Genomic DNA, 24,280 nt, shown 5'->3' on the forward strand with positions numbered 1-24,280 from the left:
GCCATTTTGGGTGAGGGCAAAGGCATGCGTAAATGAACGGCCCCGCCCGGTTGCGCCGTCTCTTGGGTTTCACGTGCGAGGGGGAAAGGGAGAGCCTCGCCCAAGATGGCGGCGGGCTGCCCGGAGTGAAGATGGCGGCCAGGCCGCGGGTGCTGGCTGAGTGGCGGCGTTCGGTGTGTCCTTCGGTTGTATAGCTTTAACTGTATTTTTTTAAAAAGGAGAAAAAATCGCGTGTTGGCAGAAATAATAATAATTCAAGGTAATGTGTTTTGAGATAGCTATTCTAACTCTGAATAGAACCCTGAAAAAAAAAATGCTATTGTTCAAAACCTGAGGGGGGATTACAAAGCAGGAATAACAGTGATAATCATGTGGGTTTAACGTTGATGTGGTAACTTTTCGTGAATTGGATATCGACTGAAGGCTTGAGTTTGGAAAATCTGTTGTTGGAGAGGAAAGTTTCTAATTCAATTTAAATCCTGACTTTTCCTGTCGTGGACAGTGGGGCCACATTTGAAAAATCCCTTGTGTTTCTAGTTCAGTTAAACATCATTAACCTGTGAAAACTGTTCCAGTTCAATCTGTTAGAGCAACTGCTTATGTCATCTTTGCGACAAAATGGGTGAAGTGCAGACACCTGTAGTTTTGCTTAACTTCTTAAATTTCCTTTATGCAAGACAATGTATAACTTCGTCAATAAATGATATTTGGTTCTCAGTTGTACAGAAATATGGTCCTTCCTGGATGACATAGTGAATTTTTGCATTTTTCCCCGGTCTGAATCTAGACACACCAGAGTGTTTGCTCAAGGCCGTAACATGGTTGAAGTTTGTTCAGCTTTTCCTGAACATTGTTTTTGGTGAAAAATAACAGAGTTTTTGACCAGATAGTGTGTTTCATAACAGTCCAGTGTGAACTATTTGAAGGTAGAAGGAGAGGAAAAAAAGAACTCTGAGTTCATGGTACAGACTTAACTAACTGTAAGTAGTAGAAAATACAAACTGATCTGCAATTCTGGTGTGTAAATATCCTAATGGGAAAAGGTTGTGAGAAACTGCCAGGATGAATTGGTGTGTGTGTGAGTCATGAGGTACCAGCTGCTGGATTTGGATGGAGAATGAGAAGTAATAATTATCACGTGTTCTCAGCCCAACCAGGCAGCTGACCAGATCTTCTGGGAAGAAATTTATGTATAAGCAGCTGTCAGTCAGTTTTTACAAGCAGCCAGTTTCTCTGGAAACCAAACGTTAAGCTACTTTGAGTGATACAAGACAAAAGATTTCTCATATCTAGGACAGAGTGAAATGAGAAACTTATCTGTCCCCTCCACTCAGTATAAATCACAGCATATCACTGTTCTATTCTTATGTTACGATCTGCAAAAATATTAACAACTCTATACTTCTCCAGTTCTGCGAAGACCATGGCAGGATAAGCTGATGTGGCTTAATTTAATTATGAAGTTAGAAATTATTTCACCTATGGGAACACCTCACACACACAATCAAGCATGTGTCCAAACTGGAATATGGCAAGGATGCTTGTAAGCTTCTGGTATTGATTAATGATTTTTACACCATTTTTTTTTGCAAATTATCTAGGGATTTTACACCAGCACTTTGAAGTAGGTAGGTGGCATTATGCCTACCAATAAAAAAGGAAGAAGAAACACATTGTTAAAGCATGATCTTGGACTTCAAGAACAGCATCAATTACAAAGCATGTTGCTGCTGAAACAAAAACTACTTGCTAGAAGAAACATTGGGAAATATGTAATTGACTATTTGTAAACTTCTTGCTCAATAATGTAAAACTAGATTTTTGTAAGGCATTGTGTAGTGAATATACTTGTAACTTCTAAGTCATTGATCTGAAAGCAAAAACATGCAGATATAACAGAACTGGCCTTCATTTTGCATTAGTTTGGCACTACCTATATTTCTGGTCCTTTTTCCTAATTTCAGACTTATTTTCATACGTATTCTTGATTTTGAGCAGTTGGTTGGAAAGTGTCACCAGCCCAGCAGTGCTTTGTGGCTGGACTGGGTTGGCTCATCCTGCTGTGCTGTGTGGGTGCCCACTGACCTCCACGGGAACACTGTGGATGGAGCCTGGGGAGCACTAATTTCATGGAATATGTGTTTACCAGCTGTAACTAGGATTTATTGCCTAATTTTGACAGCTGTTGAGGAGGCATTTGCAGCCTGCAATGCCTTGCAGGACCGGTGCGTACCCTTTAAAGCTTGCTGAAGTTGTCCGCAGCAACTGTTTTCATAGAGGAATACTTAGGTTTTATTTCATTCCTGGTATAAATGCTTTAGGTGCAGGTATAAATGTTAAATTTAGCAAGGGAGGTGAAATAAATCAAGAGAGGCTATAAAAGCAAGTAATGCTCTGAAGTGGTGCCTGCTGTTGACACAGGAAAGCTTTTATAATGTGGATTTTTTTTGAATTAGCCTTGCAGTGTTCCAAACGTAGGAACTTACCTCCCCAGGGGCAGATGAAAACAGGATGGTGCTTTTTCTCAGGTTGTCAGGCACGGTGCTGATGGTAATTGATCTGATGTTCTGTGGGGAAATGGCATAAATAGCTGACAGAGAGCAGAAATCGCTCTTGGCAATTAAAAAAAAAAATGGGACATCTAATTATCTAATGACTACACTGTGCATTGGAACCTTGATTCCTTGCATACTCTTCAGTTTGTACCAGTTTTTGCTCTCTTTTTGAGTTCTTGAGCTGAAATTCAGTCTAAGTATTCCTAAGCCAGAGGATGCTTAAGATGTGTACCAAAGATGTTCTCAGTGTTTCCGTGTTTCTGCAAATATTTCAATTTTCATGTAGTTATCCATTTTGCATTGTGAATATAAGGAAATGTGGGGGGAAATAAAAAATATATTAAAAACAATCTGTGCAGAGTTACAGAAATATCCCAAACTGTCATGTCTTTTGAAGAATCACTATATCAAATTTGGATAAGTGTAAGCACAATCACCACAGTGTGAAACAGAAGGATTTTAGCTGTGCCTTTAAGTGCAAATGTTAACACATTCCTAATGTAGAACTTTTGTCTGTGCTATCGCTATATCTGTCAATGCAACCATGGCTATTGTATCCTTGTGGAATAAGTAGCAAGACTGGCACAGCTTTTTAGTCTGAAAATACTAAATACCATTTTGAAGCTGCATTGCTCTAGAGTGACTGTAGTGCTTTATAAATCTGGCGTTAATATGCTAATGTGAAAGCATTTTGAATGAAGACACCAGAAGCTCAGAAAACGATTACCAAAGCTATTACAATTTTTACCTTAAGCTATTTTTCCAGGGTATATGTAGAGCAGTATCAGCTTATTTTTCTTTAAATGGGCAGTAAGAAAGTGTTTCTTTTTGCTTTCATTATGGTAAAGTTAAGGAATTCCCAGTTTCCTTGACCTCCGTGATAACTCACCTATAGCTGTAATTTTTTTCTTTAAAAAAAACCCATTATTTTTACATTCTGCTCTGGGGATATCTTTAAAACACTAATTAATTTGATTGTGAAGTATTTAACAGCCATATCCACAAACATTTGCTTCTCTGGATTGAGATGTCTTTTGCAGACAGTTACAGTGAAAGGAGCATTTAGAGAGTTATGTTCTTGAGTAACAACTTCTTCAGCCGTGATCGTCTGTAGTTCTTGTGCTATTTGTGCTTAACAAAAACATTTTCTGCGGATTAAAGCATTAGAGCTTACTTGTAACAGGAGGGGATTTACCCAGCGTGCTTGATTTAAAAAAAAGTTGCAGTTTAGACAGGAAATTGCATCTTTGTTGAAAGTTCTGTGGTTTGATTTCTAAAATGTCATTTTATACTTAAAAAGCTTCTCCGGGCAGCTGTAGGTTTATACTTGTCTGCTCAGACGGACAGGGGGTTAAAAGAGGAGGAAAATGTGGATTTAACCTTTCTGTTTAAATGTTATAACCTGAGGTTTAGAAAGACAACCACTCTGCCATAAATCATAAGCATCTTGATACTTTGGGGCCTATGAGGTTGTGGAAGGCTGATGTGTATGTTTAATAATGCTGCACATAAGGATTTGTGATGCCTGCCTGGGAACAGCATCACTGATACTTGTGTTTTGTTACAGATATGGGAGATCAGAGCATACTGGTTAAATAAAATGGTAATTATGGGGTTTTTTAGTAACTTCCATAGTGTTATTTCATTTAAAAGAGACCGAGAGAAAACAAAAATCAGGGGGGGTAAAATCTTGATATGATATAACTGCGGAGTATGTTTTAAAAAATATGCAAAGAAGGTCAAGAGAAGCAGCAAACCTTTGGGGAACGCCGCACCGAACTGCCCTCAACCGCCTTGTTCGACACCCTTAGAGGCGGAGGCAGCGCGGAGCCCGCCGTGCACCGCCGTGCTGCCGGGAGCAGCTGCCGGGGCCGCGTTCGGCGGCGCCGGTCACGCCGGGAGCCCCGGGGCCGCCCGCTCCCGCCGCTCCCGGGCAGGTGCCCGGCGGCTCACACGCTCCCGGTTTTCCCACCCGAGCGGGATTTCCGGCCCCGGCGGGTCCCGGTTGCGGCCGCGCAGCGCGGGGTCGCTCCGTGCCCGCCCCGCGGCGGGGACGCGCTGCGCGCCGCCGGCGGCGGCTACGTGACGGCGCTCAGGTCCACAATGAGCCCCGGGAGGCGGGGAGGCGGCGGGACCTGCCGGCGACAAGGCGCTGGGTGAGGCGCTGCCGCCTCCTCCTGCCGGGGACGCGACTCAGCGCGGCGGGGAGGTACGGCGCCGGTTCTTCATCCTTCCACCCCGCGTTTTGGGTGGTTCGGGGGGTCGGAGGGGTGCTTGGCTTTGTTTTTTTTCCTCCTGTGGAGCTGATGAGCTGCGGCTCGGGGCCGCCCGCCCGCTCTCCCATCACTTCGGTGGCGGGGGGGTGTGAAGAAGCGGGGTGCGGGGGCTGAGCTGCCGGCCCGTGTGCCGGGGAGCCCCGCTCCGCTCCGGGCAGCGGGGCCGTGCTGCGGGGAGACCTTTCCCCTGGGGGGGCGCTCCTGTCGTGGAGCGGTTTTTACCCCGTGTTTCTCCCAAGAGGCGCCCGGTGCCCCCTCGCTCCACGTAACGGGCTGCAGCGCCGGGTGCCCGCGGGGATTGTTGGCTAATTGCAGCTTTCATAAATTGCGGAGCACGTGAGGGGCGCGGCGCGGCCACCCCCGCCCCCGGGGGCTGTATTGGCTGCGGGGACCGCCCGGCGGGGGCGATAAGAGGGGCAGGGGGCGGGCACGGCAACAAAGGGCGGCGGGGACGGAGCCAAGGAGGGAGGGTTGGCAGCGGCCGCCGGTTGTGCGCCGGGGCTCACCCGCCTGCCCCGCTCTGCCCCTGTCCCGTAGCCCCGGCGGCGAGGAGCGCTCGGCAGCCGAGCCAGGGCCGGGCTGCGCCGGCGGGATCGCAAATGAAGTGCGAGAACTGCACCAAAAAGGTGAGTGCGGCGGCGGCGCGACCGGCTGGGCCCCGGGCACGGCGCCTGAGCGGGGGCGGGCAGCCGGTGGAGCTCCCGGTCCCCCCCCACCCCCAGCGGCGGGGCTGTGGCGTCCCGGTTTGCCCGGTGAGGCGGAGCGGCCTTGGGCTCCAAGGTCACCGGCCTCTCCGGGTCCGCGGCGCCGTGCCCGTTTTCCTCTCCGCGGAACGGCGGTGGCAGCGCCCGGGGGGCAGCGGGCAGCGCTCTCGGCGGGATGCGGCCGTTCGGCGGGCCGGAGCCGTCACGTAGCGCCGCGACGTGGACGCGCAGCTCCTGTGCTCCGGGCAATCTTCCCCTTGGGGTTAAAAACCGAACCGCACGCTCAGAACTGTGAAACTGATGGAGCAAGTGGATTTCTGCGGAATTACGTTCACCGTAGCAAAGTGGAAACAAAGCGTTGCGTGTAAGGATGTAGATTTAACGCTGCCAAAACCTGTGGAAGGGCCACGTTAGCTTCTAATGGTACAAACGGCTCTGCGAAGATGTTCTTACTGAACGGCAAAGGAGTTTTGCGTAATACGTGTGTTTTATGTTTTGTTTCAGGAATGCAGTAAAAAACAGAAAAATGATGACACACAAAGTACATCTGATGCATTGAGTTCAAATGATGATTTTGAAGAGGTAATGTTCCTTCTGAAAATTGTGATATACTGTGGTTTATTTTGTACCCCAAAGGAGGGTGTAAGTAGAGAACTTTTAAGTACTATATTTAACTATTTATTAGTACTATATTTAACTATTAAGTACTATATTTAATCAACAAGCAATTGTAAGCAATTTTGAGCACTTGTAGTCATCTCACGAGAATTAAGAATCTTTTAAAAAGATGAAATTAAAAACCCCTTACTATGTAAACACAAAACTGAAGTTGAAGCTCTAAAGAATTTTTTTTTGGAGTGTCAAAAATCTTTCCATCAACTATTCAAAGTAGGCACAGGGCTTCTAAAGAGAAAATGGGTTTTGACAGTACAAGTGCACAGGATGTCTTTATTTATATCAGACAAACAGATCACATACTGTTCTTTAACAGAGGACTCTTTAGCCAGGAATGGATTCTCAATTGAGGGATTTTTCTTTAGGTTTTTTGCAAGTACTCTGGTTATGTTGCCCTTTTATCCAAGTATTCCTTCTTCCCACAGATGAGCTGCCAGCGGTATTGTAGCCAGAAATATGAAACTCTTGATCGTACAGTATATGGTCAATGTAATTAATTGTAGGACTGTACTCTGTTTTACCTTGTGGTAAAAAGCCAAAGCCATCTTGCTGTTAGAGAGCTCTCTGGCTAGCAAAGGGGTTTAATAGTTAAAGTAGAAGTTTTCTCAGTTGTTTGGGGACTGTCTGCTCTGAAACGCAATGCAAATCAAGTCACTGGAACATGGACATTAATGTAGATCTGTGTTTACCCTTCAACATTTTGCAGTTTCACAGTAATAACAGGAGCAAAGCAATGAAGAAGGATGGAACAAATTATTCTGATTACTTCTGAATAATCTTGGACGCTATTCAAGTGTCATGGATTGTCTTGTTTTAAACAAAACTGACAGTATATTTGCTCTTCTGCCAGATGATTGCAGAGGTCTTGAAAATTGGTCGATCATTATTAAATACTTGCTTACTTTTTTTTTTCCTCTCAGAAAAATGAGTTTCATACATTGGCTAATGCTAAAATACTCCTTAGCGACTGCCTAGCTTGTGACAATTGTATGACATCAGAAGAAGGAGCCAGAGTTTTCCAACAGAATCAGAAGGAGCTCTTTCGTGTTCTGAACCTTAATAAGGTAACGTGACACAAACAATAACACAGTTGTCTGTCAGGAGGAGGAAATCGCAGAATGACTAAGCAGCTTGGTTTCCCAAGGCAGATAAGATGAAGATTTGTCAGGATATGCTTTTTCCAAAGAGGAAGTGAAAACTTCAGGCAAGACGAACATTGAAGTACTTAACATAATTTCGCGCTAAATGTGCAAGGTCGTGGCACTTAACCTAAGGGCAAGAGGAAAGTTACTGCACTCACGGAAGTAAAATTTTTGGAAAATGTAACTACCTTGTTACTGTAATAGCAAATTAATCTGTGGTTCAGTGTTTATAAATCCTCGCACCTTCATTACTACGACTGCTCTGGGTGTTGCTGGTGCCATTGTATCCATATAATAAAAAGTTAGCAAGGCAAGTTTTTGAAAGCAGAGTTGTTTTTAATATATATTCAAGCTGACTACATTTGGAACAAATTTTTTTGTCCAAATTCTTAGCAAAAGTCATAAAAGTGTTGTATTGCTGTCTTATTTTCTGCTGTGAAGTTAGTTACTATATATGGCGCTTGGATCTTTGGATTACTGCATTAATTACTTTAGTTCTGCTCCAGATTTCTGAGTCCTTACTGGGGATGCAAAAGCTACCAGAACTGATGCAGTTTCTTAATCTGTATAGAAGCGTCATAAATAAGAGGATTCATTACACAGTGATTCAGTTTTCTTAGAACTAGTTTAACTCTCCATACAGTATGATGTTGTTGTACAGAAGAAAAATAAAGAAAAAGGAAAAAAAAAATCTTCTGGGTCATATTAAGAGAGCCTGAAGTCCACAAAAGGGAGGCAGCCAAGTACCTTGATCAGAACTTGAGGGGACCAAGAGAGGACAGTGAGCAAGGGAGATGCTTTCCAGGCAGTCATGAGCTCTACTTCAAGGCTCATCATGGTGTTTAAGTACAAACTACGGTTGCTGATCTTTTTAGGGTAAGACTTGTCTGTGGCATAGCCCTGGTTGCCTTCCGAGGGTTCCGCTGATGTGGAAAATATCACAACTAAAACAAGATTCATCTTCATATAAATGTCATGGCAATCAGAGCTTTACAGTTGCACACCATCTTAGGTATTTTGAAAGAGTTCTTCAGTGCCTACAAACACTGATTTGTTGAGGGTCATGTCTTGCCTGTTTTCCCCAATGCCTTCAGTGACAGAAACGCAGGAGCCTTAACAAAGGATCAGATCTCTCATTTCTTGGGTTGGATTTGTAACTTCAAATGCCCATGCTCCCGTAAACGTTAGTTTATCTATTTATTAATGTTTAAACATACAGCTTTATTCATATCTGCTAGAATGTTTCATATTGCTAGAACGTCATAGGTGCTGAACGTCTCTTTAACTTTTCTTATGCCATTAGGAGATCAACCACAGAATTGTCCTGGGAGGGCTGGATTTCCCCAAGTTATAGAAAAAAGATCTACAGGTGATTAGAGATAAACACTGACAGGGTCAGAGGAACATCTTGTCCTGCCCTCAGGAAATCTGATAGTTGTTTCCCGGGGGTTTTACACTTGGGGCGTTGAGGAATAACTCCGGGAGTGGAAAAGGGAGGCGAAGGAGGGAGCCTTACCCTGTTGTGATTACACACCTTGTTTTCTTTGTTTTTGTTTTGTTTACCAGAAATGTGATACCTCAAAACACAAAGTGTTGGCAGTGTCTATATGCCCTCAGTCATTGCCTTATTTTGCTGCTAAATTCAATCTCTCTGTGAATGATGCAGCCAAGAGACTCTGTGGTTTCCTCAAAAGTCTCGGTAAGTTTGAATATGTTATGATGGTGGAGCAGAAAGCAGAGATAATTTTAGGCTTTTGCTTCCTCAGCAGAATTGTTTGTTATGCAGTCATAAAGTGCCATTGCACAATGTAGTTTAGAGTTTGAAATAATGACAGCGCACCAGTATGACATACACCAGTTTCAGAAATGGGGATTTGAGGCATGTGCTGATAGTAAAGGTCACAGAATAGAAGGACATTACAGACCTGTCTTCAGAGCCTTCACTACTAAGAGGTCAGGGAGGAGTTGGTTATATGAGCTTCTGTAAGTTGTTTTTTTTTTTCCCTTTATTTTGTAATTCAAGGGAGGAGGGAGTTCTTAACCTAAGTGCCTTCCAGTCCTTTTGACACATTATATCTCTAGCAGATTCTCAGTCGTGGGGTTTTTTTTCTGTAATTTGAAATTATACGCAAGAACTGTTGTATCTGTCTATTTTATGTTAAAGCTGTGTTTCCTTTGCTAGTTTTACTATACATGCCAAGTTTTATTTAAAAAACAAAACCCACTTTGTCTATGGGTTTGGGGTTCTTTTTGTACCTGAGGGAGGAAGGGAAATGATAGTAATATACTATTTTCTCCCTTTTATCTTTTTTTAAAAACAGTTTTTACACATCCATTTTTTTAATCTAAAAGGAATTCTAAGTTCTGGTGGGCCCCAGTTTTCTCAGAATGCGTTAATTATCTGTGCCTCGCTGCCGGGCCATGCTCAATGTGACAGAGGCGCGCAGGGAGTGTGGTGCTGCCCAGGCAGGCAGGAGGGCTCTGCGGTGCCGGTGATATGTTTGGTGATATGTTCAGTGATACGCTCGTGTGCCTTTGCAGCCAACTTCAGCCACGGGAGAGGTGCCTCGTGGCTGAATGGCAAGTTTCTCGTAAGGAAGCAGACAAGTATTTGAAGTGTTACTAGTCACCATTCGCAAGTTGGTGGTCCTTTTAAAATTCATGATGTAGAAGGTAGCTTTTCAATGTATGCCTTTTTTTTTTTTTTTTTTTTTTTGGCTCTACTATTTGTGAAAATTTGGAGATATACCTGTTGATCTTGCCAAGATTTTCTGTAGACCTGGAACTTGGAAAGAAGCCTATGGGATGGAGAATATGCTACTAATTCACTTTTCCTTGCTGCTTTCTTTCATAGGGGTGCATTATGTATTTGACACCACTATAGCTGCCGATTTCAGTATTCTGGAGAGCCAGAGGGAATTTGTGCAGCGGTATCAGCGGAGGAACCAGGAGGAGCATGCCTTACCAATGTTTGCCTCTGCTTGCCCTGGTGAGAACTGATTTCTCCAACCTTCCCGCACTTCAGCCTGGGCTCTTTGGAACTACCAAGGGTGCTTTCATTTGGGAGCCTTACATAATTGAGAGCATTTTAGTTTTGCTTTTGAGACAGCAAACCTCACAGCCAGTACTTGCCACCAGTAGCGCTGCTCATCCTTAGTGCGTTGCAATGCATTGCTAGAGGGGCCTGTTTTTCACAGGCTGTTGAGAGAGCAGAATTTGCTTCCAGCAAGCATCTCATCTTTCCCATATGTGAGTGGAGCTCTGTAAGAAGTGAGGAACGTAAATTCTATTGTTGCTCTTCAAAAAAAAAAAAACCACCCACAAAAGAACCTTGCTGTAGTCCATAGCCTCTGATAATACAAAGAACCTGGACTCCTGATTTCCTTGTGCTAGTGTTCATATGTGGTATTTATTAGTCGGTTGTGTTTCCCATCACTGCTATAAAAGAAGCATATATGACATATGAATCTCTGGATAATGAAACTGAGGCACAGAAGCACTGAAGTTCTTAGTGCTTTGTGTAAGACCTTTGGAGAAATTAATTAGAACTGGAATTGAGGAGTTAGTGCCTGCTGCTTGTGTGTCCAGACTACAAAGTTTAACATGGCATTTCCTTATTGAAAAGAATGTTTAAGGAACTTTGCTTACTGATATAATTAAACCACAACCTCTGTTATCTTAACCAAGTTTTGAACTTGCCACTTAAGCCTAGAGGAAAATAGCAAGTGATATTACTCTTAATGACTGCGAGATGGTTATGTCTGACACTTAGAAAATAATTCTCACTTGAAATGTCACAGACTTGACTCACTAAATGTCTCACTTCTGAGAATTTGGCACCTGAGAACTTGCTTTGTTATGAACAAAACCTGCATTTACCACAACTGAGAAGATGTAGAACATTCATTGTTTACTTCTGCATTTGTTAGCACATCATCATTTCAGTTTGATAAGTCACATTCGTAAAAAAGAAGTATCATAAAGGGGGTAAAAGTAACTCCTTCACCTACCTCCCCCCTTAACTCCACCCTAGTAAGCTCATGGTGTTGCTTTTCAAAAGGCTAGTAAAAATACAAAAATATAGCTTTGAAATAACTTAAGCGAGTTGCATTATTTAAAGAAACATTACAGTTACAAGAGAGCGAGTTAGATTATGCATTTGGTGATCCCAGAATCTGCTGCTATTTATACTATATATAAAAAATACTGCTATTTAAATTGTACTTTTGTTTGGTTTGTGTATTCTGTAGTGGAAGTATCTGGGTTACGCTTTAGGAACTACATATATGTATTAAGAGGAAAAGTCTCTTTTTTTTTTTTCTGTTACTGTTATCTTAGCGTTACCTCCTATCTTCAGGAGCAGACATACTATATGTTGCTTTTTCTTCGTGTAAAACCTGTGAAGTTGAAACAACCCCCTATTACTTAGCTTTGTCATCTTGTACGTGGTTTATTTAAAACTCAAACTCCGAGGATTTGTTTTAGAACTTCTGGGATAATTTTAATTTTCTTCATCTCAAAAGAGAGCTCAGATTTTCTGCTGTTCTCATTGGAAATATTTTTAAATAGTTAATGGAACACTCTTCTTGTCCTTGTCTGTTCTACAAAAGATTGTTTCTGTTTTCAGTGCTGGTTATGGTGTTAACATCTATACCACTGCAAACAGCTAGCAAAAGTATGGGTGCTTTCCATTTCTGGAAAACGGAACCGAAATACCACTGTAAACCCATTCTGAAAGCATATGATATTTCATTCCCATTGACAGCAGTTACAGGAAAAAAATATAACGATCAGTCATCTTTAAAGTGAGGTTGTTCACTGTGTTTCCTGACTTAATTGTCTGGGTGCATTTTCTGTTCCTCCTTCTCCTTCCTCTCTCTAGCCCCAGATTACATAATTTTGTCCTAGAAATGTTGTTTACTGGGTGTGTTTATCACAAGATGGTTTTTATATAGCTCTGTAGATATAAGGTCAATGTGAGCTCAAGTATAACTGCTTTACTCTTACTTATCCTCGAGTGTAACTTTCCACAGAAATATCAGCCTCTGCAGGAGTGTTCTGTGGTGTAAAATCTACCATGAGCAAAAGAGCATAGTCCATATAGTCCCAAAACCTGACAAAAGGGCATGTTATTGTCTCTGTCTTAATTGTGCCTACCTCCTGCTGCTCTCTTAAAAGAAAGTGAAATACATTTTATTGGGTTTGTTTCCTGTTGAAAGTACAACAGTGTAACTACTGAATTTATGTATATAATATCTCAGAAGTAATCAGTTCTCTTCCCTAATTGACTGAACTGGTAAGCAGCACGAAGCACTAGCTGCGGGAAGCAGTCAACATTTTGAGTGCGCTGCCAGCCTGAACTCCTAGAGCAGACTCACAGTGTAAGTAGGAAAAGCATAACTATTGAGGGTTCAAATGCTTTTGTCCCAGTCAACTAAACTAATTTCCTTTTACAGGAGTGGAGTTTTACAGTAGTGACAGTTTTATTTGTTTTTCTGCACTTTATACTGATGCATAGATATTTATAGCATGCAACTTTGTGATCTACGCACAATAAACCACTAAAAATAATGTCTTCTGAAGTACATCTGTAAGAATTTATACAGTGATTTGTAGGGGTTTCCTGTTGTTTTTTGCTAACACAAGCGAACAAATGGCCAAGAATCTGAATGAATTTATGGAGGCTATAGGTCATTATGGGTACAGATGTACATTGATATAAGAACTGGATATCTTGGGCTCCCTGTGACTGGCTCTGGAATCCAGCCCTGTTGATGAGTAGGCAGAAACAGCTAGTGCGTATGTGAAGTGCAGATAAATGCCTCCTGTTGCTTATTTACCAAGGCTGCCTGTGTAATTACACAGTGACTAATGGTCATTGTGGAGCTGGAGCTATTAGACACTTGTTCGGTCTACTGCAAGGAAAGAAACAATTTAAGAAATTGCTTTGGACAATACCTGCCAGAAGTCTCTTGTGATTTAGTGAAATTGCCTTACAGTTCGTGGCTACAATATCTAAAACAATATCTAAAACATTCCAGTTCTGAAAACCAGCCTCATGCAGGAGTGCTGTGAATGGCAATCACAGTGTGGTGGGTTGACCCTGCTGGACATCAGGTGCCCACCAAGGCTGCTCTGCCACTGGACAGAAAGGGGAGAGAAAATATAATGAAAGGCTCATGGGTCGAGATCAGGACAGGGGAAATGAGTTGCATTTATCACCAATCAAATCAGAGTAGAGAATGAGAAATAAACCCAGCACTGTAGCCCCCCCAGCTACTAAAACCTTGCCACACAAACCCAACGCACAGCTGCAGTATAAGGGAAGGACCTTCCAGAAATGCTGCTAAAGTGCAAGGCAGAATGTTTTTAAAAACTGTCCTTATTTTGTTTGAAGCAGTTTTTGTTCTCTTTTGACAGCACTTGACACTAAAGCCATTTAAGAAATTAGGTATCCGTTTCTCGGTTCATGTAGGTGAAGCAAAAAGTTCTGAATCCTTGCTGTGACAGATTCTGGGCTGTTGTTTTCAGTAGGAGTAAGAAAGAATTGCACACCCTAAATATCTTAATCTGCTCATTTGCCAGTTCCTGTTCTGGAAGGGAGGGAATAATAGAACCGCTCTGGGTATTGCAGGTGATGCAAATATACGTAGGGGGTCATAGCTGAAATGGTGAAGGAGCCTGGTGAAAGAGAGGGAGGGGGACTCTTGAGGAACTAAGAATATTGAATACAGAGAGATTTCAGTGACTACTCTGCGTGTGGGTGTGTGGGGGGTGTTTCTAAAGAAGGTGTGGCTACTCTAACAATAGTAAAATAAGGCATTTTTTTCCAGGCATAATCCATGTGCATCTTGTGATAATGCTTTCATGTGACTCTTCTGTTCTAAAGGAGGCAAGCTGGGTGCGTGGATATTAAATCTCAGGAAACAGAAGGTTACAGTTAAGCAGCTGAACAGAGAACACTTGTGGTATCTGGTGATCCAAGGGCTGAGGTCGAAAAAGTCAGCTTTCCCTTTGTTAGCTGCAGTCCTGTTCTTTCTGCTTAGTTAAGTCTATGCATTAGAAAGGTGGTAATAGGTCATGAAGTTCATGGTGGTTTCCAGGCCTAGAATTGATGACAGAGGGAATTATTGACAGCCAGCTGTAAAGCATTTTTAACAGAGCCTTGAGGTTTCCTACAGTTTCCAAAGTGGGGCTTCCAGCCTACACAGAAATGTCCTACCTACTGTGAAGGTGTCTGCAGTTTTAAGAGCTGTTTCTGTAACTTCTGCCAGTTTTCCATGCTTACGTGCCACTTCACTACCTAACCGTGATTTTCTGGCATTCTAGGTTGGATCCGGTACGCTGAAAGGGTACTCACCAATCTCGTGACCTCTCACATTTGCACTGCAAAGTCTCCACAGCAGATCATGGGCTCTCTGGTAAAGGGCTACTTTTCCAGGCAGCAGGTAAGTAATTCTGATTTGTTTTTACCATGATGCTCTTCTAAAAAGATATGCTAGTAGGTTTTAATACTGAAATACAGATCTTCAGTGTATTATAAAATGATAAAGCATCTTCCTGAATTGTTTGTTCTTTACTTGAACAATAAATGGTGTTCTGCTGTTATACAAGCACCTATGATAAGAAGAATGTACAAAGAACCTCATTTCGTGCAGTGTGAGCTGGCAGTAATCCTTGTGCTCCCAGGGCAACATGGATTTAGATATTTATTCATAAAATTAAATCCAGGGTAGCTAAAGAGATTCTAAGGCACAGCCAAAATAGGAGCGGAGGAGAATAATGTAGGAACTGCCTTGTTATCTGGGATCAATAAAAGCATTGTATCCTATAAACTAACCTTTTAATCATCTCAATTTGGTATGTTGAAAAAGTTGCTCTTCTTTTTACATATCATACTTAAATTTAACTGCATCCACATCATATAGAGAAGTGTTGCTGTCTCCACATAGAGAAATATTGATGGACTTGCTGTGCATGAAAGTAAATGAGTGACAGCCAGCAAACAGAATTCTGATGTCCTGACTTGCATTCGCTTTCTAAGGCAATCAAAAGCTATAGAAAATGTGGTCTGAAGGAATACGTAAAAGTTTCAGCCAGAAGACTGACTCTGGAGGATTATTTGTGACTTCTGGCAGATAAACAGTGCCACACACAGATGAAGTTAAATTTAATTGCTAGGGATTGATTGCTAGTATTACTTGCATAGAGTTTATGATGCTGTTTTTGTCCTTGTCATTCTTCAAGCTGTCTTTTGCTCTTCACGGAGTTCACATGTGTTCTCTTCTGTGTTCCACAGAACTTGTCTCCTGATAAAATTTTCCATGTAATTGTGGCGCCTTGTTATGACAAAAAACTGGAAGCCTTGCGGGAAGATTTCTACACTGCCTTGTATAATTCACAAGAAGTTGATTGTGTTCTCACATCAGGTTAAATCTTCTTTAAATTTACTATTTATAAAGATATAAGTGAGTCACCATTGTAAGAATAGCCTTTATGCCAGACTTTGCTTTTTTCAAGTCTGCTTTAGTTGTAAGGTTGGGGTTTTTTCTGCTTTAAAAATAAGTACAGGTTTTTGTGCTACTGGTAGTATAGGTATTGTATAGGGAAGGCAAAGCGAAAAGTACTTTTCCTTCTAAGTTGGTATTCATCTGAAAACAAGATTCAGGAATTTGGTTTTTTTCAGCCTCTAGAGAAAGGTAAGAGTTACTCAAATCCATATTTAAAATCATTGTCTTGCTCGTCTGCAGTCATGGTTTAATCGCCACTGGGATTATTCATAACATTCCAAACGCATGGCACCAGAGGCCTTTTGGTGTGGCTCTTGTCTTTAGGCTTCATGTCCAAACTATCCTCCTTTTTCCCCCTGTGGTATAGAAATGTCTTTGAAACTTTACCTCACCGAAAGGCTAAGGATAGGGTTGTGTGAAGTTTGGAGCAAGCTGAAGGCCCTCGACTTGAGGGCTGGGCGTGTCGGGCTTCTCAATGACTGGAGGGAACTGACTCTAGTAAGACTCGGAGAATGTGGCCGCAAGCACATACAGGTGTTGGGATGTTGATCCTTAAACTGAGGCACAGCATGTGCATTTTGCTTCGTGTTGAAAGTAAAATGTCATATGTTTTCCTACAGGTGAAATTGTCCAAATAATGGAACAGAAAAATGTGTCTATGAAAGATGTGACTGAAGTAGCTGTAGATAGTTTGTAAGTAGTTTTGTTGTGGATTGCTGCCTCGTTTTGATGACAAATGACAAAGCCTTCGAGCATATTCAACATAAATGTAAAACTTCTCACAAGAATGTTGTTTTTCGTTTTAAAGAAAAAAGCCTGCATCAAAGCCTGAGTATACTAAAGCCTCATCTATATAAAATAGTATTCAGAAACCCTCAAAGTATTCTCTTAGATGTTCATTGCTATATATAAAAGTAATACGAAACAGAAAATGTAAAATGGTATATGCTAAGTACAAAGCAGATAATTTCAGGTAATGACCCCTATCTAGAGATTCTTTTAAAATTTCTGATTTTTGTGTAGCTCCTTTTTTATATTTTAATGCAGTAATAGATTTGACTGTATCAAATTCACGACTTGCTAGTAAGCGTGACTGTTGACCCCATTGGGAGCTGCCCTGTGCGTGAGCTCATGTAAAGCTGGAGAGTCTCACCTGCCCCCTCCGGCCGCACATGAGGCTGCTGGGGGCGACCGTGGGTTCCACCATCTGTTCTGTGCCTCCCTCGTTCAGAGCAGCGTCTCGACAGTAAATTTCCACTTCCCCTTACTATGTGCGTGAATTGATAGAAGTAGCACCCTTTCAGGAAATGATAATGAATTGTTTTAGCCCGAACAGAGCAGTTTTCAAGATTAGATAAAATTGAAACATTCTTTAGATGAAATGCAGTAGATGAAATCACACGAAAGATTGAAGAGGTTTTGTTTACTTGCTGTATGACTGGCTCAGAGCAGCATGCATGTTGTTTTAATTCTCAGGCTTAGTTACAAAGGCTGGGCTCACTGATCTTTGTTCAAGTTTGACAGATGTTACTTGGGATCTTTCCAAAGTGGTGGTAGTGGAGCAATAAACATGCTTTCTTGCACAAAACAGAAAGCTCTGGACATTTCTAAAGATCCTTTTCCCTTTGGGTTGGTATCCTGCTCAGACCTTGCCTAGACTGGAGAGATTTAAGTGGTATGGTTATAACAGAGCTGGCAAAAATGTTTCCTGAGCAGTGAATGGCTGTTAACCAAGTCTTTAGGCTGTGCTTATAAATTACTGTTGCTTAAGGTTTCTGAACATGGTAGGCCCTGCATACTTTCATACTTTTAAAAATTTTTTTTCCCCACCATGTTACTGCTGTCTTAAACAGGTTTTAAGTCGCAATAAAAAAAGAATGTTAATATGTTCTCAGTTACTGCTATATAACTCTTTTTGCGGGAGACAGAGAAGGGGAAAAACATACTCCTTTATTAAAGTGAAGGAATGAAATTTTGAAGTTGAAATTTCTGTTGTTTTCTAAGGTTTGATGGAATCAAGGAGGGAGATGTAGTAAGGCATGATGGGAAGAGATCCGATGGTTACCTGGAGCACATTTTTAAACATGCTGCAAAGGAGCTTTTTGGCATGGATGTCAAAGAAATCACCTACAAAGCATTAAAGTAAGCGAGAGTTTTGTATCCTTGTTAAGTAGGATGGGCTAGTTGATGCTACAGTGAACCCTAATGCAGTTACTGCTAGCCCAGCTCTTTTGCTCATAGGCAACTACATATTATAACCCTGTAAAATTGTTGCTATGACTCTGTGTAGAAACTGGAAGAGTTCACCTTAATCTCACTGTTATCCTTGTTCTGTTCTCTTTAGAGCATCTGAATACAAACCGACACAGTTGGGTCATCCCCTAAGTAATGCAGGGGTTTAAAATGTTCTGTGTGTATCTTTGTAGGAACAAGGACTTTCAAGAAGTTACCCTGGAAAAGGATGGTGAGACAGTGCTGCGTTTTGCAGCAGCTTATGGCTTTAGAAATATCCAAAACATGGTTCTGAAGTTGAAAAAAGGAAAGTTTTTATACCACTTTGTAGAAGTCCTTGCCTGCCCGGGAGGTAAGAATAATTGTGGATCCACAGTGGTTCCGCACACGTATTTTGAATCTCAAGGGAAGTTGTCTTACAGGCAGACACTTCATTTTAGATTATTACGAGGGAATGAAATTATTACTATGTAGTGAATGGTCTAGAACACCAATTGCATGTGCAGGGTTGACTCAGAAATTGATGGGGTTTTCTAAAATCAACCACAATGTTATTTGCTCTCTTCTGCCCTATAAATAAGGGACAGCATGGCTCTTAAGGTTGTTTCAACCTCAGAGGAAATACTCTGAAATATGGTTGTCAAGGGCAAGAAAAGACAAGGATCATAATTAGGATCATAAAACCATGGAGCGGGCAGAGAAAGATTGTTGATATGGAAACCTCATTTACGTTTATCTGTTGTTGATACTGGAGTAATTTTAAGTAAATACAAATTCTATTAATAGCAGCATGGGGGTAGTTTATGTAAAGAGACAATTTTTTTCTTTAGTACGAAAAAAAATTCCAAGTTAGTATAAACTTTCTCTTCATATCAAATCTTCACCACTGTTGTGGCTTGTTTCTTTTCTTTTCTTAAGGGTGCCTAAATGGAAAAGGTCAGGCACAAACTGAAGATGGAAAACCAGATAAAGCACTGCTTAACCAGATGGAAGAAATGTATGCTGCAATACCTGTGAGACTTCCAGAAACCAACATACACATACAACAGATGTACCAGGACTGGCTGGAAGGCATGGACTCTAAGAAGGTCCAGGAAACTTTGCACACCAAATACAGCACAGTAAATCAAACAGCAAGCAATCTGGATATCAAATGGTAATAAATCAAACTTACAAAAGATTTGCTTAGGTTAGTTACCAATTCAGCACTGGAAACATTCTATGCAATCGCAGATGCTATGCACTAGCCAAGTGTATGAATGAGATGCTTCCTGATTGTGGATTGTGACTTGTGAAGAACCATTGCTTTTTACAAACAAACAGAGAAGTCTCCGAAAGCCCTGGTTCCTGCCATTGTCATTTAACTTTTGCTGTGCGTAGTCTCCTGTGTATAATGGATTTCTCTAATCAAAAAACGTGATCTTGCAAGGTACATAAGCACTTTCTGCCAGGTGCAGGGAGTGTAATTCCTGATGAAGCTACTCCCCGAAGTGAAGGGTCCCCTTCACAAAACAGGCTCCCTCAAGAAGGTGAGATATTTTACTCCTAGGTATGCAATCCCTTTCGTCAGCGGAAGACAGTCATCATGAATTTTAGTATTGTTGCGAAGTAACTTGGGATTTACTTGCCTTGTTAACAAAAAAAACCCTTTACAGGGACGAGTGTGTATATGGAGAAATGTAATGACTTTATGTATGCTTCTGTCCGTATTTTAACAAACATTATTCAGTTCCAAACTAGTCACCATTCCTTAGTGATGTAATATTTTGTAAAGAACGGGATGCTTCATATAAACGCAACTTGGGAAACTAATGCTAAATGGTTATAATGCAATCCTTCATTAAAAATAGTTGCAGATGGGTTGGTTGGTACAAAAAGAGAACTTTTCTTTCCTTTTAAGTTTTTTTAGAAACTTGCAGCTAGGAAGAGTGGTGCTGCTTGCTTGGTCTGGCTTCTGTATGAGAGTGAAACCCACATATGCGACGTCACATGAGCACATGTGTGCTCCAACTTTGTTAGATTTGCTGAGCCAGACTTAGAGCACTTTTATTCTCTCCTGTTTCGGTACACAGAATACTAGATTGTTCTTTCATTTATCTCCATGTTGACAAACTTCTGTAAAAATACCTCCATGGAGTGCCTCTGAGAAAAGTATTTACCAATGCTTGTGAGCTTATCAAAGTTACTATACTTTGGCATCATGAATTTTGGTGCCTTTATTTTTTTGAGTATGCTATAGAGGCTTCATTTAACAGACATCTTAAAGTGGTATTTGCCTGCAAGCTTTTCTGCAACTTCATGAGTTGTCAGAGGGTTATTCAAGAGTGTGATGGACAAAAAAAAATGCAAAGTACTGCCAAACTTAATGTTTTTCCTAGTAGCATCAAATTTGTTCATGATTAATAGCTGTTGAAAGCTAGCAAAGTTGCAGCTTTCCCAGTCTGAAGGTGTGGATGGGCTTTTTTTAATCATTTCAGGCAGTTTGAATGAATCTTCCTATAAATTTCTTAATATTACAACCGCTTGTATGAGTAAGATCTAATATTTGCAAAAACCTGTGTGTATTTGAAATACGCCTTGAACTTGAACACGGTGGGATAAACGTATCAGTGAAGTCGGTGCAAGTTCTTGCCTTGGCTGAACAATAGAGGCTTGAAAGGAGAGGGACAGACTTGAGTATGTTACCCTGATGACAAGAGAGAGTTCTCTTCATGTGAAGCTGTTAATAAAATTGCAGCTTTAATTGGACCTCCACCTAAATAACAAAACACTTCAAGGAATGTTTTCTTTAAAGTGCGAATGAATTTGATTACTGTGCTACCTAAATGCACACAATGAGATTATACCAATAAATTAGCCTTTTGTAAGTTGTTCCTTGTTGTAATTAAAACATTATGCTTACGTGGTGCAATATCAGAACATCTACAGAAATCTACCTCTGTACAGGAAGGGAGTCCAGAAATCGTGGGAAGACCTATGTATAGCTGAAACTTTAATAAGTATCTGCTACAGAAAGATGGTGGTGTTGCATGAAATTTCTGAAGAGATCACTTTGGTCTGCTTTTCATTATCTGTCATGATTTCTGCAAAAAAACCACCCAGAATTACCTTGTAATAAAGTGGTCTTGTTCAGTTTGTATAGGCATATGTTTCTATGTATATATGGTTTATAGCTTTGATGGCATGTTTAAATTATATTGTGTCTGTTCTTTGTATAGTATGCTTATTTTTTTAATGTGCATAAACTAGATGAAATGGTACAAAAAAAATTGTTTGCTTTTCTGATGAAAACTTCAATAAACTACGCAAGAGCTGCCTTGCTTCCCATGCTGGGGGGGACCCCAGGAATGGGCCAGTAGGTGAAATAAATCTCTCTGTGCTATACTGTGCTGTGCTCCCACTATGTGGGGAATTGGTGGCTCAGTGCATAAAATAAACTACTTCAGTCAAATCCACCATTTCTTCCATCTACTCAAGTGTTTTAACCTATCAAGATAGTAGCAATGTAAAAATCTAGTAGATTATTTGTCTGCTACAGTATTCTTTTTAAAGATGAGGAAAGCATCTATCTGGGCAGCTTTTAGTGGCTAGGTGGAATGTATGTATTATAACTAGTGATTTACAGTGAGTGAGACTTGTCTCTCTTTTTTTTGGTCAGCTTTTGTTTTATAAGACTTTTTGGAGTAAAAATGATTTAAAGTTTTTAAAGCCCTTTTTAAAGTGCCAGTTTAAAAGCAAAAGAAGGGTTTTTTTTTTTCCTTAACTGTAATAAGTCATTCCCCCTTCACCTTCTCTCACTGAAATGTTAACATATATCAGAAAACCTTATTGCAACTTCATATATAGTTAAATACTTGCCTAAGATTTGATTCTTTCTTTTAAATCTACAGTTGGGAAGTCTGTTGTTGACAATATGTGTCTTTAGCCACACTTTCTGAAAATACAGCATTATATAATTCCCCGATATGATTTTGGCAACTAATAATTTTCATTGCTACTGCCTTTTCAGCAATGGGAAAAGTTCCTAGTGTGGTCACAGCCATACGGCTTTACTTCTCAGTTGAATGTTGTGCTGAGACAATCTTGTCTCCAGATGTTTTTTAGAAAAGATAAAATTGGAGGGATTGCAGGGAAAGTAACTGGAAATGCTAAATTAATTTGGAAATGTTCTTGGGGTATTATTCACTTGAGCATATCAAGTGCTTAGATGCCTTGGCTCATGGTACTTTCTTCTGAGACTGTGACAAGGGATACGTGTTGTGAAGAACTTCTGCTATGCCTTCTCCAGCACCTTGTGTTTGTCCTTTATAATTAATGGACATGGACAGATGTGGGCTGTGCTATCATGTAGAATAATGGATGTATCTGTATGCAGCAGTCTCAACTGGATTCTGTTTGGAGAATGTGCAGTTACCTAAATTTTGGTGCTTTGTATTCAAATGGAGCATGACCATGAATTGTCCTAAATAAATCTTGATACCAAATTATGTGTGGATTGTGTCTCATTCCATATAAAAAGCTTAATTCTTTACACTTATTCTAACATATGTGCTTGTCTGGAGAATTTAGCATGAGTACTTAGCCTGTAACAGCAGTACTGTGTCAGCTATTTATGAGTATGCTGGATTACAGCTACACTTCAAACTGTGATAAATGGAGAAAGTTGCTGGATAGCAGTAAGAAATGGTAATTTGTTCTCTAGAATTGTAAAATGATAAATTGAATTGTTGCAAGGCAGACAAGACCTACTGGCTTTAAAGCTTTCTTACTTGTGAAGAATGATGTTGCTGGATGAAGCGAATCAATGGTGGTTGACTAGTTATGCTGAAGTTTACTATATACAGTTATTTAAAACACTGGTGTGCAAGGAACAGTACCAACACCCCCAAACAGGGAAAGGATGAAAATTAGCCCCAACATAGAACAGGGGGATATTTTTTCATCAGTAGGTTGTGCAAAAAATTCTTCAACAATTTCAGGAAACATTTTCCTAAATTCCTTTGAACAGTTATGACCCTAACTTCCACAAAATGGTAACGAGACCACCGAGGCCTGAAGGTGGACAGAGTCCTTACCTGGGCAGAGGAAAAGCAGAAGGATCTGACCTTCACTTTGGCACAGAACAGAGATGTTCCTGTTGCTGTGTGAACAAATGACTATTAAGGGCAGGTTTTGAGGAGAGCAGCCAAGATGTTAAGATGTCCTTAGCTATTCTTGAAATGAAAAATAAATAATGAGGCTTTCTGTCAGCAAAGCGGAGGTAATATCTGTTTAAATTGTGCAGAGTTCTATCTGGGAGGTTATACCCACTCCGAAATCGTATTTATTTCTGTCCATGTCTTCCAGATGAATAGTTGGGTGCACCTGAAAAATAATGTCAAAATTCTGCACATTTATCTACTGAACATCAGATTTTCCTCCATGTGAATGACTTTTTTTTTTCTCTCAAAAAAGCTAAGATAAGTATACAACAACAGTAAAACATAATGAAAGACCTAATTAAATTGTAGTAAGAGCTCTTTAAAAAATAAAATCTTATTTGTTCATTTACTCAAATGTATAGCTGTTCATTCAATTTAAGAAAATCAGGAAATTAGTGTTATACAGCTTAGGAAAAGGAAATCCCTGTGACATTCTGCTCGTAGGGTTTCACCCACATTTTGGTCCGTACCCTGCTGTGGTGCGCGTTGACATTGCAGTTTTGCCTCGTTTCTTCATGTCTTCTATAGGCACGTCCGGATACAAGAGCGGCCTCGGAATATCCGCGGGAGGCCATTAACCAGGTAGAAAAATTGATGTTTCTGTAGGTTCTACCGAGATTTGAACTCGGATCGCTGGATTCAAAGTCCAGAGTGCTGACCATTACACCATAGAACCGGGCGGTGGCACCGCCTCCGCGGGGCCCGCTAATGAACCCACGGCAAACAAATCCCCCGGAAAAATCACAACGTTCCTTTTCCTTCTGCATCTCGCTTGCCAGGAATTCAACATAACCTAAATATTCGTATTTATCCCGCCTTTCCGCGATATGCCTTGTCTTCGTGGTATAATGATCGCAAATATGCAACATCACGAAGCAAACACAAACAGCAGGAGAACATCTTGCAGATGCATAAACCGAATTATCACATGCACACCCTCGCAGGCTGTCTCGTGGTTTTCGAATGCATAATGCAGAATTGTGTT

General features: G+C 41.0%; 1 protein-coding gene and 1 non-coding gene across 3 annotated transcripts; one reads left to right on the forward strand and one right to left on the reverse strand.

The window, feature by feature from the left end:
- The first annotated feature begins 136 nt into the window (after nucleotides 1-136).
- Nucleotides 137-22,578, forward strand: NARF (nuclear prelamin A recognition factor). 2 transcript variants are annotated; one of them, XM_065647978.1, is made up of 12 exons: nucleotides 4,645-4,764; nucleotides 5,369-5,457; nucleotides 6,040-6,117; nucleotides 7,131-7,274; nucleotides 8,919-9,051; nucleotides 10,207-10,341; nucleotides 14,682-14,800; nucleotides 15,652-15,781; nucleotides 16,483-16,555; nucleotides 17,867-18,004; nucleotides 18,289-18,446; nucleotides 19,013-22,578. In XM_065647978.1, exons 2-12 carry the CDS (start codon nucleotides 5,431-5,433, stop codon nucleotides 19,252-19,254), a joined length of 1,377 nt encoding a protein of 458 aa, XP_065504050.1. In that variant the 5' UTR covers nucleotides 4,645-4,764; nucleotides 5,369-5,430; the 3' UTR covers nucleotides 19,255-22,578. The 2 variants fall into 2 exon arrangements, with proteins under 2 accessions (XP_065504051.1, XP_065504050.1); XM_065647979.1 differs by lacking the exons at nucleotides 4,645-4,764; nucleotides 5,369-5,457 and adding an exon at nucleotides 137-259.
- A 1,321-nt stretch (nucleotides 22,579-23,899) lies between these two features.
- On the reverse strand, nucleotides 23,900-23,971 carry TRNAQ-UUG (transfer RNA glutamine (anticodon UUG)). The gene has a single exon. It is a non-coding gene; the product is annotated as a tRNA-Gln (tRNA).
- Nucleotides 23,972-24,280: the final 309 nt, after the last annotated feature.

The sequence above is a fragment of the Caloenas nicobarica genome, chromosome 18, assembly GCF_036013445.1.
Source record: "Caloenas nicobarica isolate bCalNic1 chromosome 18, bCalNic1.hap1, whole genome shotgun sequence".
In the NCBI taxonomy this organism is placed as follows: Eukaryota; Metazoa; Chordata; class Aves; order Columbiformes; family Columbidae; genus Caloenas; species Caloenas nicobarica.

Excerpts from the sequence above, each read along its gene's own strand:
- NARF (XM_065647978.1), top strand. The coding sequence starts at position 5,431 with ATGAAGTGCGAGAACTGCACCAAAAAG. Across the intron at positions 9,052-10,206 it reads TGGTTTCCTCAAAAGTCTCG|GGGTGCATTATGTATTTGAC; the intron begins GTAAGTTTGAAT and ends TTTCTTTCATAG. Across the intron at positions 14,801-15,651 it reads GCTACTTTTCCAGGCAGCAG|AACTTGTCTCCTGATAAAAT; the intron begins GTAAGTAATTCT and ends TGTGTTCCACAG.